Consider the following 16,893-nt stretch of genomic DNA (forward strand, 5'->3'; position numbering starts at 1 on the left):
CGTACGATTAGTTTTTGTTTGGCGTCTATACAAAGAAGTTGAAAAATTTTCGTGTGGCGACTTTTATAATGGATGCAACTTTAGAACAACGTGCGTGCATCAAATTTTGTGTTGCAAATGGATTCAAGTGAATTAGCTGAATTTCATTCAAAAACAGCGTCGTGTTGATGTGGCCAAAGAGATGATTTCCAACGCAGATAGTGACCCCACATTCATCGAATGCATCATAACTGGTGATGAGGTGTGGATCTATGAATATGACGTCGAAACCGCACAACAATCTACCGAATGGCGCTTCGAAGGCGAGCCGTTGTTCTAAATTTTCATCCATTATAAAAATCGCCACACGAAAATTTTTCAACTTCTTTGTATAGACGCCAAACAAAAACTAATCGTACGATATGCGACAAAATTTTACAGAATGTGTATAAAAGTATTGCCAACGTTGAGAGAATAAAAGTTTACCGATTGGACAAGCAAGGGAATTTTAAAATGAAAATTCCGGTTCTTTTTTTATCATAAGGTATAAATATGAAATTGTTTTGAATTTGAAAATGATGCCATCTTTCTAAGATGTATTAGAAAATGTTCAAATGTTGATTTTCATCTCCTGCACAAAATGTCATGAAAAAGGATGCTGTACACTGTCTTCTCGGTGCTGTACACAGTTTTTCAAATGCATATTAAAATCATGTTTAACTTTGCTTCCAAACATCGATTTATCATGAAACGCTCAAAACTCCTTTTACTGTGATAGAGAGGAAAAGTCATTTGTAAATAATGTCAATATATCCTTAAAAACCAGTTTTAATCCACCTAGTGGTGTAATGTTGCCATTCTCATATCAATCATCCTATCATATATAATATTGTGGTATTCTTCAAAATAATTTTCTTCGATTCCTAAAAACAATAACCGAAATCAGTTTGTTTGACCGCCGACTGATAAAAAACTATTAATTGGAGAAGATTTTAGCACAGACTAACAGACAGGACACTCAAATTAGATTCTTCAATTATTTCAACGATCATTTCGAATATTCCTTTATTTGGGACAGTACTCACATGTGTCATGATGGCGCCACGTTACCCTATCAAAAACATCCTGTCTGTCATCTAGACTATGTTTATTTTTTTCATTTACCAACAGAGTTGCCATTCATACAGAATTACCTGTAATGTATTGATTTTTATACGTCCACGCGAATTTCATGCAGGATACAGATTTAATACATATTGCCAAAACTATATACATAATTGTGCCTACTTCTCATCCTCCAACGCAATACAACATCGAACCCGTTTTGTTACAATATTTACTTGGTACCGCCACTTAATTTCGGGTGAAAACTACCAAAACAATAAAAAATAGTCTAGATGAACAACGTTGAGTCAATTAAATTGTTAATCGCGAAAAAGTTAAATATATTATCAACGTAATCCAATAATTTATTGTGACGATTCATTTTCAAATATTTTGATGAAATCAAGCATCCCTGCAAGCAGCTGATCGGTGTTGACAAACGAGGGGACACAACTAGTAAAATAACTTTTACATAACACAAGGGGTGTACAGATAGTAAATAGTTCGCGCAGTACAATATAGGTGGAGCTAGTGCATCACGAAAAATTATTTTATATAAGAATTTACTCGTACTGTCATGTCTGTTAGTCTGTGATTTTAGAGCGATTTAGATAACTTTTTACGTTTTTTCGCCCTTTTCAGTGATGGTATACAATTTTTAACACACTTTACCGTATATTTCCGGATCCGGAAGTCGGATCCAGGTGAAATTCAGGAATTACATATGGGACCACAGGACCTTTCAGAACTTCAGAACCTAAGTTTATAAAAATCGGTCGCGCCATCTATGAGAAAAGCTAGAAAACATATTTTCATTTTTTTGCACATTTTATCCCATAACTCCGGTACCGGAATTGGGATCCAAACAATATTCAGGAATTTTGTATGGGATTACAAGACCTTTCATTTGAATCCAAGTTTGTGAAAATCGGTTCAGCCATCTCTGAGAAAAGTTAGTGCACTTATTTTCACAATTTTTTGCACATTTTACCCCATAATTCCGGAACCGGAAGTCGGATTCAAATAATATTCGAGAATTTTGTATGGCATCACAAGACCTTTCATTTGAATCTAAGTTTGTGAAAATCGGTTCAGCCATCTCCGAGAAAAGTTAGTGCAAAAAAACGTTACATACACACATACGCACATACACACACATACATTTTGCATACTCGACGAACTGAGTCGAATGGTATATGACACTCGGCCTCGGTTCAAAAGTCGGTTTTCACAGTGATTGCATAACCTTTCTATATGAGAAAGGCAAAACTGCTAATTTGGACATAAAACTTGTTATAACTAAAAAAGAACGGATCAAAGAACGAAAACAGTAGCGTTCTGACTGATAAAAAGACCTTTCATTTGCAACTAGTGCGACCACAATCGGTTCAGCCATCTCTAAGATCTACGCCTCTTCATTCTTACACACACACACACACACACACACACACACACACACATACACACACACACACACACACACACACACACACACACACACACACACACACACACACACACACACACACACACACACACACACACACACACACACACACACACACACACACACACACACACACACACACACACACACACACACACACACACACACACACACACATGATTGGTATATGACACTCAACCCACCGGGCCTCAGAAAATTGTTCCAGATTTAGCGAAATCTATACCTATTTTTAACATATTTTATAATATTCGGATATTCAGAAGTGTGAAGGAAGCGTGCCAGTTTTTTCCGTATTCACGACATCCAGTTATACCTCTGATATTACCCACCCGCCTTTTTCTTAAGCGAAAACGACATTAGTTACGTTTATCAAAGCAAACCTGTCAGAGTAAATGCGATGCGATAACACTACATCGCTAAATGATTTAATAATAATAAAATAATAGCGAATTGCAGTGCAGTGAATACCCAAAAAAAAAAAACCAACACATATTTGGCATACTCGCATACAGAGCCCCGACCTGGAAGGATTCTTAGTGTCAGTAGGATCCATAGTACTAGCCATGCAATGATTCTGTACACTAAGAATCGGCTGCGAAGTCTGTTCAAACAGAAAGGTCATATTCCACAAAAGGAATGTAATGCCAAGACTTTGCTTTGCTTTGCATACAGAGCCGCATTGCACACCGACCAAATAACTACTCATCGAGCGGATGTAGCTAAGGGCTCACGCTGAAGGATAGTTCCTTGTGTTTAGCTACGTTTAATGAAAAAGAAGTATCTATGATTACCTTCATAACACAACTTTGAACTGAAACCATTTGCAAGCCACCGCTTCGAAGAGATGTGGCGATTAGTGCGCATCTAAGCTTTTTGAAGTATTACAAATAAATTATTTCTTTTTTCTAAATCGTAAACATGTCTACAGAAACTTAAAACCTTGCTTTACAGTATCCTCAAATGAACGATTACAATTATTATGTTGCTTACGAACATGAAACCTACAAAATGTTCGTCATTGGTTTCCAATAGTGTGCAAGGGTAAGGTAATAGTTCGCAGGGGTACAAAATTATGCGCAAAATGAATTTTTCATAATACTTATCCGTAATACTCGATGATAAAATCGTTTGGATCGAAAAACTTTTACTGAAGTAAGAAAAACGTGTATCGATTAGAAATAATTTCTAATGACTGTTTTTAAATTCACGTCTATTGTATTGATATGAAATTAAGGGTCGGGTAGGGCCTAACACTTTTGAAAAATCATTTATTATTTTCTTTCTATTTTCTGATAGTAAAACATTTTAAGAATATTCTGTGAAATTTTGGAGCCTATCGAAACAAAACTCAGCGAGTTATGGGCCTTTATCTTTGCCGATCTCATACTATGAAAAAATAAAAGCTGCGCACACAGGCCCAAGATTTCTGCTTCGATTGACTTAAAAACTTGACAAAACATTCTCGAAATGTTTCATTATAACACAATACAAAAGAAAAAATAAGGCATTTTGAGAATGTTAGAGCCTACGTGCTCCCTTGAGTAATACATTGTTTCCTTCGATTTTATAGACAATAAACTTTAAACGCGTTTTACTCAAAAGCAGGTTTGAAAGTCCGTGTCCATCGTCATTCAAAAACTACTGCACCAATTTTTTGTTTCAAATTTTGCACACACTTTCTACATATAAAAAACCAGACCCCAACGTTTTCCTTTTCGTTGTTTGTTACTATGGGAAGGTTTTACAGCTACAAAATGGCCGATTTTTTCGAGAAAAATCGTACTGTTGAATTTAAACAACCACCAAAAATTCAAAAAATTAAAAAACAAAATCAAACAGAAACGTTGGGGTCTAGAAAAACTTCTACTCTAACTTTGCTGCTTTGATTTGTTCACTTCTGATTAGTCTGCGCTGAGAAACAGTGGACACCACAAATCATGATTTTTAAGAAGCGTCCTCAAAAATGCCTCTTCACCGACTTATTTCTCAATATTTCTCCACGAAAAAAATACAAAATGTTGTTCGAATGACGCTTTTTATTATACAAAATATTTGAATTTATTTTGTTGAACGATAGTTCTGAAAAAATTCTCAAAAATGATTATTTTTTTCATCATGATAATTGTTCATCCTTTTATAATTAAAAGAATTCAAACCATGAGCAATAAGTCTTTTTCCATGAAAATTAATTATAGTCAGAAAATGCGTTACTAAAGGAATATATTTCTTTCAAACCTCGTAGCTGCAATTTTCTACCCGGATATAACATTGAACCTTCTGTCTCAAGTGATGTGATGGATTGCTGAGTAGATTTATGGTAAGGCAAAAAATAGACATTGAAGAACAAGAACTACTGAGAATGTTTACTTGATCCTGAGGCAAATTTATTTCATAATTGTGTTATTTTACCCAATGGCTGACAGAGAATTGACAACATAAAATAACGAACAGAAAATTGACATCATAAAGAACTAAACACCGCAACGCCTTCCATTAGGCAAACATCAAAGGTTACATTTTGTTTGAATATATCTGAATGTATTCTTACAAATTTTATATGACAGTTGTTGGTAGAGTAGTATTCCGAAGGCTAGCGTAAACCGAAAAATAAAATCGACTGTAAATTCGAAACACCAAATAACAAAAATCAGAAAAATTTCCTTGTTTAACCATTTTGTTTAGTTTGTTTAATAGATATAACATCATAAGCCGTATTAATCTACCTAAACATTTTTAACAAGACGATTTTGCAAACGATTTTTTGAAAAATATAAAAAGAAAAAAATGTTCCGCGGTATTAGCAAGAATTCGACATAGAGTTTGTTTTTATGAGCTTTGATTCACTTGTGTTTTTATGCAGAGTTTCAAATTCTCAAACAAAAAATCAAAACGGGAGCAATGAACGCAAGTGTACACGTTATTTTAGATGTCATCATTTCTAAAAACAAATAATAATTATTAATGATTCAGATTAAAAGATTCTATTCTGCTATTCAAATGCATATTCTCTGAGACATTTATCAAAATCGCATATAATGAACGTTCATCCCACCATTCCATTTAAAATCACATTTGAAATCTAGTCTAGTGCGTTTTGCTTAAATTTCAACGTAATCAGTATAAATGAATCATGATCCGAGATCTTTTAATCTTGGTGTATTATCATAACATGATAATATACTATTTTCCCCAAATCATCGATACTTTTTCTTGCATGATGTAAATCCTCCCTATATCGAACTAAGCATAATTGCTAATATATGAAATGCAAAGTGTAAAGCAAACCGTCGACCGTGCGGGAGAAATCAAACGGATGACATCATTATAGCATGTTGTGATTGGCTCGTGAAATCATAGGTCGATTCAAACTAATTTTTGAATAGTACGCTATTGGAATATTGTAACGAAGTTGCCATACATGTTTAAGTTAAATGCTGTAGAAACGATTGATTGTTAAATTATATCAATCCATCAAAAAATGACTGAGTTCTTATCGTTCAAAATTATGACAGTAAAAGGTTTCGCGACTAGTTTTGAAACTGTTGACATCCGGCCCCGAGTAGTGAGGCATTTTCATTATAGAAGAGAAAGTTAGTTTTGTTATTGTTAGAAACAAAAATGGCTTTTATCGTATCAAAGAACGCTCACTAGCAACTCTTCACAAGATTGAATCCGTGCCATCAAAGAGAGACGGATATTATCGCAGCAACAAAAACCCGGAATGGCTCATTTAACATAGAATAGACATCAGTGCGAGGGCGAATTTCTCTGACATTTCTGAGAATCAAAGGTTAGCACGCTGCTGTGGGGATTCTCTCTGAAGCAACAAACGGTCGCTTATTCTCGTTTCGCGATCCGATTCTATACAGGCAATTGATAATTGCGATAGAATCATTTTACTATTGCCGCTTATTCTAGCTATGTGCATGTAACCTTTGTATAAGTTGTGTCTATGAAAATGTCTGTGAATGCTCCACACAAGGGTTTTGAAATATTGCAACCTAGTATGAGAATCATCAAGTTGAATCATCGATTCGATTTTCTGCGATAATTGTAAACTTGCGATTCTCTCTTGGGAAATTCCACACAGCAACGATCATTATCAGACTGTAAATTTTTTTAAGGGCGTTAAATACTCAGAGTCTGAAGGGAAGCAAAAAAATGTAGCTAAATTCTCTCACGGTTCATGCATTGAGAGACTCGAGTTCTTGTAGCATCTTCTACCGGATTGAAAATGTTGTATACAATATAGATAGCAATACAATTGGTTAGAAATAGAACAGATTCTTGCAATATTGCATTTTTAGTAAATGTGATTATGTTTAAAATAGAAAAATATTCAAAACTAAAACTACATTTTATAATGAGAATAGTTTTGAAATTGATTATTGAATGTTCCAGCTGATTTTATTGTTGAAAAAACTACCAATTTTTTGCTTATCAACAAAAGTTGAGTTGATTTTATTGGCAAAATCTTTGTTGATTTAATTTTAATTTATCTTTATGTTGATAAAAAAATTTTAATCCTTTCATCTATGATCTAATTTGTATAATGATACAACACAGTTTATTGTTTCATTGTTTCAAAAAGTGAAATTTCATCTGCTCATTTCTCTTTCCTGGAGCATTTTAACAATCCAAGCGTAAGTATAGTATTGATAATCAGTAATATTAGAAACCTCATAATATTACATAATACGTTTTCTTTACAAAAAAAAATGTTACAGGATATCTCTATTTTAATCGATCTGCAAGGGCATCGCGCCATGATTGGGTTTGGAAATAATTGTAATTTCATTAATGTAAGTAATTAGAATTGCTAAAATAAAATAAACCGACAAAAAATGTATCAAAAATAACCCTCCAAATTATTTGGAAAGAAATCATTTTACTCTTAACAACAACAATAATAATAATAATAATCATTTTAGGTGTATCATTTATTTCAACTGCCAAGTTTATAAATTCAAAGCACTATAAAGATTACCTTCATTTAAAGTTAGTTCATTGTAAACTGATTTGGCAAGTTAAATTTACTATGGAATTGTTTGTTGAGAAACTGACAGGAATGCACAAGTCAAATATTTGTTGTTTTTAACAAAATATTCGTTGAAATAAACTAATTAACTGAGACAAATCAAACATCTAGTTTTGTAGTTTCAAGCAACAATATTTGCTATATTAAACCAAATTATTTTTTGTCACTATTTCAATCAAATAAATCGTTGCGAGAAACCAAAATTTAGTTACTTTTACAATATTTTTCTCTGGGTGTACAATCTACGGTCGTTAATCGAAAACCGGGAACCAGATAGGCCAAAATTAATTTGTCAGGCTGTCTGCTGACAGTGACTTACGATTGGAAAAGTTTTGAGGCGAGTTTAGAAATTATTTTACGTTTTTTACTTCGCCGCTTTTAGTGACGGTATATCTATTTCAACAATCTTCACCCTGTAATTCCGGAACCGGAAGTATCAGGACAACATACAGTAATTCAATATGGGACTATAAGATCTTTCATTTTCACCTGAGTTTGTGCAAATCGGTCAAGCCATCGCTGAGAAAAGTGAGTGAGATCCATTTTGGAATATATAATCTGTTTTTGCGGTGCTTCCGGAATCGGAAACCGGAAACCAGGATCTATTTGTTTGATTGTCTATTGATAATAGCTAACGATTGGAGTAGTTTCGAAGCCAGATTAGAAAATGTTCTACTTTTTTTGTTTCACCGCTTAAAATGGTGGTATCAAATTTTTAGAACTTTTAACTCTTTAATTCCGGAACCAGAAGTCAGATCCGGATGAAATTTAGAAGTTTTATTTTGGACTATGAGACCTTTCATTTGATGAAATCGGTCACGCAATCTCGTAGAAAAGAGAGAAAGTTATTTGAAATAGGATTTTTTACATTAATCACCCTGCAATTCCAGAACCAGAAATCGGATCGAAATAAAATACAGGAGCTTTGTATGAGATAATTATACCTTTAATTCAAATCTAAGTTCAGGCGTCTCTGAGAAAAGTCAATGTACTTATTTTTATTTTTTTTGGGGCATATCACCCTGTAATTCCGGAACCGGTAGTCGAATTCGAATAAAAATCAGGAGCTTTGTATGGGTGAGTACGAAACAATGTGACATACATACATACATACATACATATACAAACAAACATTTTGCCTTATTGGCGAACTGAGTCGAATGGTATATGATACTCGACCCTCCGGGCCTCGGAACAAAAGTCGGTTTTCACAGTGATGTTATGCAAATTTTTATATGAGAAAGGCAAAAACGTTTTAAAGAGACTAGTAAATTGCAGGAGGAAAATCGAGATAAATATATTTTCGTAACATGTTAATGAAATGCTTAGATGTGGGTTCCCGTCGCCCATCCTAGTAAATGCAACGTGGAAAAGTTGATCAAGCTCTCATCCTGTCGAATTGTTTTTTGTTGCTGGAGATGATTGAACCAGCGAGATATGTTGAGATAGTGCTCTTTGTCCAAAGGCTGCAAGTTGATCTGTATAAATAATTTAAAAAGATACAGAAATTTAGTGTAGTACATATATATATATATATATATATATATATATATATATATATATATATATATATATATATATATATATATATATATATATATATATATATATATATATATATATATATATATATATATATATATATATATATATATATATATATATATATATATATATATATATATATATATATATATATATATATATATATATATATATATATATATATATATATATATATATATATATATATATATATATATATATATATATATATATATATATATATATATATATATATATATATATATATATATATATATATATATATATATATATATATATATATATATATATATATATATATATATATATATATATATATATATATATATATACGTATGGGGCATTCCACGCAAAAATTTTTTTTTCGTCTAACTAGTTTTTTTATTTTTTTATTTCAATATGGAACGTGGAATTTTCGAGATATGACAAAAATTTGCCAAAGACATGAAATGTGCGTCTTTTCCTTAGTTTTCAAATAAGCGATCCCATAAAACAACCTTTAAAGTTTATATAATGAAAAAAGTTAATAATTAATGAACAAATAAAATAATTTCAAACTTGGGCCTTTTTTTTTAAAGAAGCCTTGACTCAATATTGGCAAAATTTCAGAGTGGAAAGATCAATACTTTCGGAGCAGTGAATTTTTCAATTACGACCCGCACGCGCGGACCGTAATGCAGCGCAATTCGCTCGGATACGGGCTTAGAAGGCTATCCGTATTATGCCAATCCGACCGATCCGAGCTCTCCGGCGTTGATTTTTTTTCTGCTTCGGCTATGGCTGAGCTGTGTGTATGTCCAGCTCAACCATAGCAGAAGCAGAGAAATGTCAACGCCGGAGAGCTTGGATCGGCCTAATGCGCCTTTAACTTGTCGACACATGTCGCGCCGCAGATCGAATCCTAACTTTGTCAATTCATTGTTAGCAACGTTTCAGTTAAGATCGCGGTGTAAAAATGAATTCAAAATTAAAAAATCGTTGCTGCAATCCATTTAATTTTGAGATTCGTGTTAGAAAAAATCAAAAACATTCGTTGCGTCGGGTTTCTTCTTCCCAAATGATGTTTTGTGTGTACCGTGTAGGCAGAAAGCGAATAAAATTGGGACAAAGGATTTACGTGAGTATTAAAATAATGATGACATACAATTTTGGAAAACTTGCGAAAATTATGCAATTTTCACTATTCAGCTGTGGGGGAAAATTCTTATATTTACTTACATTATAACATTGCATTTATCAAATTTTAAAATATTGATTGCCTTTTTAGAATGAACCATATTTGCCTTCCGGTTATCTTACCGAATTGAAACAAAAATTTCATACTAAAGATGCACTAAATCGGAAAGAATGAGTGTGAAAAATGCTTTTTTGGGCAATGTAAACAATGTCCAACTAATGATCAGATGTCAAAAAAAAATTCACGTTGTTTTCAAAAGGATGAGGTATGTATCTTTATAATGGTAGATAAATTTTAAAAGTCGAACTTCGAACAGCTGAGATATGGACAGCCAAAGTAAGCGTTCACACATTTTTTAACAGACTTTAGTTGGAACTTTTTATAATAACTTTGAATAGAATATTCGGTTTTCCATCGTTTCAAATGGATTTTATTCCGAAAGAATTTATCTTGCTTATGGTAAAAAACGTTCTGAAATCGGTCCAAAAATGGCTAAGATATAGTCCAGTCAAAATTGGCGTTTCCACTTTTTTACCCCCTTGGTATTCGGAGTTTTAAATAAAAAAAAATCTCGATCGATCGGTTGAAGCCTGCATACACAATTGAGAATGATCAACCACAACACCCTTCCATCGATCGTTCGGCTACAACTACACAGACCGATAGGCCGACTGTAGTCACTCGCACTGGACGAGTTAAGATTCTTCTTCGCTATCACTGATCGCCGCCCAGTCTAGAAAGGGGGTAATGTAGCATCATCGATGCAACAAATCAACGTGAAATCCCTGCAACATTCGCACTGGCCATCGCAGTGCATCTCATACGATATCACTCATGTCTACCTCAAAAGATCTCAAAAAACAATTGTTCCGTATTTGCCCTATCCTTTTTCACGTGATATTAAAATTGAATTTATTGTACCTTAAGCTATAGACAAAACATTTAATGTTATTGATGCACAGAATAAAGCAGTATTACTTTGAAATCGAACAAGCTGTTTACGTTAAACCTAACAAGAAAGCCCATAGATAATATATAATTAATTCAATAAAAATATGCCTTGATTTCATAAATTCAACTTTGAACTTTCTGAAAAAATTTCGATGGCCCTGTTGAAAAATAAACGGCTCTACTATGAAAATAAGATTTCAATATTTCACCAGGAATTTCATAAGTCGATCTTTAATAAATTTGTGGTAGGATATCCATAGTTCGCCCTTTGATAGTAAATCGTCCCACTTACCAATGTATTTTGGATGGCATAGAAAACTACAACATCGGCCAAGCTGAGGGCGTGATTAACCAAATATGATCGAGTTTCAAGGTAGTTATTCAGCTCCTATAACAAAGGAAAAACAACATAAATGTGAAATGCAAGTACTTTTTAGCATTACAGTTCATTTGAATCAGGCATAAGCATTCACCACATACCTCTAATAGTACTTTCGACACATGTTTATCTTTTACACCTGGTTGAACAAATAAGACTGAGTAATCAATCCATTGTGCAACTTGAAGTTCTGTCTCAATATCCTTGAAGCTATCCTGTATAAGCTCATTCTTGGATTCTCGTGCTAATGACTGCAAAATCGAGGAATACCCGGAAATACTCTCATTCGTTTTGGGGATGTATCGCGTAATGATCTGAAACATGGATACTTTTCTTGTCTGATATGAATGAAATTAGCATGTTCACCTTTTCGGAATTATATCCAATTTTTCCAGGAACAACTTTCATGAAATTAGCCGCCTTTGTTACGTGTTCAATCGAACCCATTGCTATCACCAGTAGTGGCGATTTTCACTCAAAATTGCAATCGATAAAAATAACCTAAACAGGATCAGCTATTTATTTTTTGTCAGAGATGCCAGGTAAAAATTTCAAATATCTTCAGACAGGGTTGCAAAAGTCAACAAATCCGAAAAAATCAGCAGTCAGCAAGTATGGTAACAGAGGTATTTTGGCCACTTCATATATTTTGGCCCACCTAAAAAAACTTTATGGATTTAATCGGTATTGAATAATCCATCTTGCATCAATTTGAATCACATTAAAGGTTTTCAAAGATACCTCTGTTACCCTTTGTCTTGCTGGCAGCAATTTCTCTAAAAAGATTGATACGCTAAGCTGCACGCAGAGAAATGGAGCATGTTTAAAATAAGAAAGCAGTTAGTGGAGTTTTTAAAATGATTTATGTTCATTTCAAGCTGGAATATGATTGTTTTGAACCAATTTCTTCCTTAAATATTAAAAAATAGTTACTGCTTGATTTGAATCTAAATTTGAATCTGGTTTAACTAAATGAAAAATTTATTTGCTCCCGATGATTTTTTGTTGTTGAAATAAACTAACTATTTATTACAGGTCAACCAAAGTTGAATTGACGTTATCGAAATATCCGTGTATGATCTTATTTGTGTACTGGTACAACTAAGTTTACTGTTCAAATGAACCGTAACAGTTTTATTTCTAATAACAAGAGCAGTTTTTCTCGCGAGAATACTCCAGGGCATTTTTTTATCTCCCGCGAATAAATTTTTTGCAAGTTTCATAAGTAACGTTCACATACATTTCTTTAATTTCCTAGGAGATTTTCAATAATTCAAGTGTATGTATCGATAATTGGGAATATTTTGAAAATTGCATAACATTACATAACACATTTTCTTTGCAAAAAATATTTCATGGATCTCTATTTTGACTGATGGAGCACCGAATCGTTGGATGCTATATAAAATTTTAAAAATCATGGCTTGATTGTGGAATGTAAATAATTCAATCATCTAGCGATAAAAAATGCAATATTTAAAAAAATTGTATGTTAGGAAACTGAAAACAAATAAAAATAGTATCGAGCATTACTTTGTAAATTAGTTTGAAAGAAATCATTTTATTCCTAAAATTAAACAAAAATGTATGGTTTCATCAATCAAAAGCGTTAGTTGAAATAACTAATTTCTTTGAAATTTATTTCAACTAAAAGGTTCTGTGAATTTAAAGCGTTACAATTATTGACTTTAACTAAAGTTCGTTTCATTCAAAATTGAATTAACTGTGAAATTGTTTGTCAAGAGATTAACAGGAACGCACAAGTAAAATATTTTTTATTCTTATCAAACTATTGATTGGAACAAACTAATCCACCGGGAAATATAAACGATCATGTTTTGTAGTTTCAAATTGCAATATTTGCAATATCAAACCAGATTTTCTTTAGTCACTATTTCAACAAAAATATTCGTTCGGTGAAACCCAAAATTGGTTATTTTTACATTTTTTTTCTCTGCGTGTGAGTTGGCGAGCAAAAGAAAAGCGAAAAGCTTGATTATCAAAAGTCTGCGAAAGTCTGCATAACAAAAAATATCTGCAGCACTAGATACGAAATTTGCAGATTTACAGATAAATCTGCAGATCTGGCATCTTTGGACCCTGCCGAATTATAATTCAGCTGTTCTTCAAAGAAGGGCGAATCTTACAAAAGTAAACAAATCGAGTTTCTCTCTCCCACCAATAAATAGGGATGGTACTCGGAAGCCAAAGTATCGATACCTGGGGTATCGGGATACCAAAACTTGGGTATCGATACAAGGTATCAAAAGGCAATAAAGTATCGATACCTGTAAGTATCAATTGATACTTGCGCAGAAATCATTTAAAAATAAACTAAAATTGTCGACTGTGGCGTTATTTTATGATGTACAGAAAGCAAAAAAGAATTGTAACAATCTCAATTTAATTATCAATCAATGTGAATAAAAATTAGACGTGCTAAACATCAAATGCAATAATTTTCTGTTTCAAGAAATATTGCAGATAAACCACTCGATATTACATCAAAACAACGTAGTATGTAGTTTACATCAGCTAAACTAAAAGCCAATTTCTATTGCTATTATTCCATCGTTATTATAAGCACTGAAAGAGAGTGGAATAAGTGTGAAAAATTAAAATGATTGAATTCTCTGAGAGTATGATCTTTTACGGTTTTCTCTCATTGCACTCTCTTTAAGCGCACCTGTGGGAAGAAGCGAGATTGTCGAGAACGAATTTTAACGACGGCTAGTCCACATCATACCAATACATTTCACGCAGCCCATCTGGGTTCGATTCCCAACCCCGCACATAGAAAATTTTTTGGGCTCGAAGAGGGGAATGACCTTAAGGTTAAAGCCTCTATAATTGAAACAAAAAAATGCTCCGTCGTAATAAGAATTGATTTCAATCTGTTGCGATACTGTAAGTATCGAGACCAAAAGTATCGATACTAACAGTATCGCTCTGATGCGATATCGATACCAAAAATACCCGATACTTGAAAGAAAGTATCGATACCTTAAAGTATCGACTCGGTATCGGACATCCCTATCAATAAATGCTTCAAAATCCCACCCCGGTGACACGATTGTCATCTGCATACAGTTGGCTTGAATCCGAAATTTTTGGTTCTTTGGTTCTAGGTCGCTGTTAAATGTTGTGTTTAAGCAGTGTTCACATCTTTCTTCATGCGGTTGCACCAATGTAAGAAAACGATTTCGACGGAATATAATCAAACTATAACTGGTTATAGAGAATGCAAGACTAGAGTTATACTTATATTGGATCTGACGAAAATAACTTTGGACATCAGTGTGGTTTGATTGTAATAATTTTTGGATGTAATGTAATATCGGATGCGCACCATACGCTTCGCATTTAGTTTCCTCTTGCTTGAATTTTCAGTGAATGAGTGATGAAACTGAGTTTCCAGTGATTTGGGTATTGAATACCAGTGATTTAAAAGTACTGCTGAAAGTGACAGTTTAAATAATTTCTGAAATGAAATGTGTTATTATCAGTTGCTTTGCAAATTTTTCGAAGTCAAAATATGGCGTTTTCAGCCACTGGTAATAATAAGCAAATCATTTCTGCTAGCAATGGTTTCTGGAGGAAAATTAGCGATAATATCATAAATTTTGCTAGGTTTACCTTCTGATAAAAGCGAGTTGGAAAATGGTTAATCGCCATTCAAATATTTACAGGCCAAACAATATAGAATGCTTCAAATCGAATGATTTGTGGGGGGCACTTCAAACCGAAAGAAATAAATGTAGTTGGAAGACAACTTTTGGTCAAAGATACGATACCAGTTATTTTATACCCTAGCTCAAGTAACGGATCTCAATTCTTCAAAAAGTTTTTAGTTTTTATTTTAGTTTTTAGTTTTCTTTAGTGAGTTAACAATTCGCTGATTGAAAGTCAAGTAATACCCAAAATAGGACACTAATTAGATGACTACTGCGATCGCCCCCCTGATACGGAAGCTTGTTCCTGAAACCGACGCATTTTGTTTTGGTGGCGTTGTTGTCTACAATATGTTAAACTACGTTCATACCGACGACACGACCTGCCACTCGTAACTGGTAATGTCAAAACGAGTCGAAAACTGTTGATTTTAGATAACAGTTACCAGAACCATGGCTACGTATATTTTTCTAATGGAACGTACTATATATATAACGCCAAAACAAAACAAAAAAAAGTTATATCTGTAAACCAAAAGAAATATGGATTTCTGTGATCCGAAAAAAATTGGATCAGCTTAGCATTTACCTTCGCCCAGAACACCCCGAAAAGGCAGACATATAGCAGTTATTTGACTAGATGTTCATAGCGCATGGTGAACGGGTGGCAGAAAATATTACATTCGATCGGATTGCCGTCGGGCGCAGATTGATTAGAAAACAGTAGCAGGGCATATTCGCTTGTACTAGTTATGAATCATCGTTTTACCATGGACCTTAACTCTATTTTATCCTCCATTGCAGATCAAATACTTCGGTATGAATAAATCCGTTGGTCTTACCTCGCTCGCCGAGAAAAGCGAAGAAAATTCGTATGCGGAAAAAATAGCGATCGTACACGTTCTACTGTGAATAACCATCGTACCGGGACCTTCCCGAAATTGGATTACTGAAATTGGAGCATACAGCCGAGCGTAATAATCCTGTTTGTATCTATCAAGAACCATTATCTCACATCTTTATGCGAAGCGGACCATCTACGAATGGTGCGCCATTCTATCGTACGAGAATGAGGGCGTCTATGTTTGAGTCAGGGCGCGGACTTGCCTATTTACATTCTAGAATTCTATCCAGACCGTCGGGAACAAATTTTACGACGAAGCTCATTTGATTCTAAAGCGACGAAATGTGATGGTCGCGATCTTGAATGAGACTGTGAGCTACTACCTACTTTTACAATCTTTTGTTTGATTTTTGTATCCGTATTCTACATCATTACTATTAGAACATTAAAAAACTCTCGATCGATAAATTGTTTTTATTTCTCGATCATGAATTCGATTTTTTTACGAAACGTTTTGCAACTCCTGTCTTTGAGAGTCCACCACCGCATGAGCTAGAACATGTTGACTGGTTAGTAATTCAATTGCGTAAAATGGAAAGATTTGATACCTTCTTCGGATTTCATAGTAGAAGTAACTGGTTCCATGCTTGAAGCACTAACAGATCCATATATCCATAATCTGTACAAAATGTGTACCACGAGGCGGTCGCGACACT

General features: G+C 33.7%; 1 protein-coding gene and 1 long non-coding RNA gene across 2 annotated transcripts; one reads left to right on the top strand and one right to left on the bottom strand.

Annotated features, from left to right (window-relative positions):
* Positions 1-8,861: 8,861 nt before the first annotated feature.
* On the bottom strand, positions 8,862-12,214 carry LOC131432924 (eukaryotic translation elongation factor 1 epsilon-1). The gene is made up of 4 exons (XM_058599521.1): positions 12,029-12,214; positions 11,764-11,976; positions 11,576-11,671; positions 8,862-9,067 (listed from the first exon to the last, which is right to left on the bottom strand). Exons 1-4 carry the CDS (start codon positions 12,107-12,109, stop codon positions 8,915-8,917), a joined length of 543 nt encoding a protein of 180 aa, XP_058455504.1. The 5' UTR covers positions 12,110-12,214; the 3' UTR covers positions 8,862-8,914.
* A 2,541-nt stretch (positions 12,215-14,755) lies between these two features.
* LOC131430881 (uncharacterized) lies at positions 14,756-16,645 on the top strand. Its single transcript, XR_009229580.1, has 2 exons — positions 14,756-14,851; positions 16,138-16,645. It is a non-coding gene; the product is annotated as an uncharacterized LOC131430881 (long non-coding RNA).
* Positions 16,646-16,893: the final 248 nt, after the last annotated feature.

The sequence above is a fragment of the Malaya genurostris genome, chromosome 2 (assembly GCF_030247185.1).
Source record: "Malaya genurostris strain Urasoe2022 chromosome 2, Malgen_1.1, whole genome shotgun sequence".
Classification (NCBI taxonomy): Eukaryota; Metazoa; Arthropoda; class Insecta; order Diptera; family Culicidae; genus Malaya; species Malaya genurostris.

What these genes read in the sequence shown, in the direction of transcription:
- LOC131432924 (XM_058599521.1), bottom strand. Translation starts at nt 12,109, where the DNA reads ATGGGTTCGATTGAACACGTAACAAAGGCGGCTAATTTCATGAAAGTT. An exon ending in TTGGATATAATTCCGAAAAG is followed by an intron (nt 11,977 to 12,028) that starts GTGAACATGCTA and finishes TCCATGTTTCAG; the next exon opens with ATCATTACGCGATACATCCC. An exon ending in TGTCGAAAGTACTATTAGAG is followed by an intron (nt 11,672 to 11,763) that starts GTATGTGGTGAA and finishes CCTTTGTTATAG; the next exon opens with GAGCTGAATAACTACCTTGA.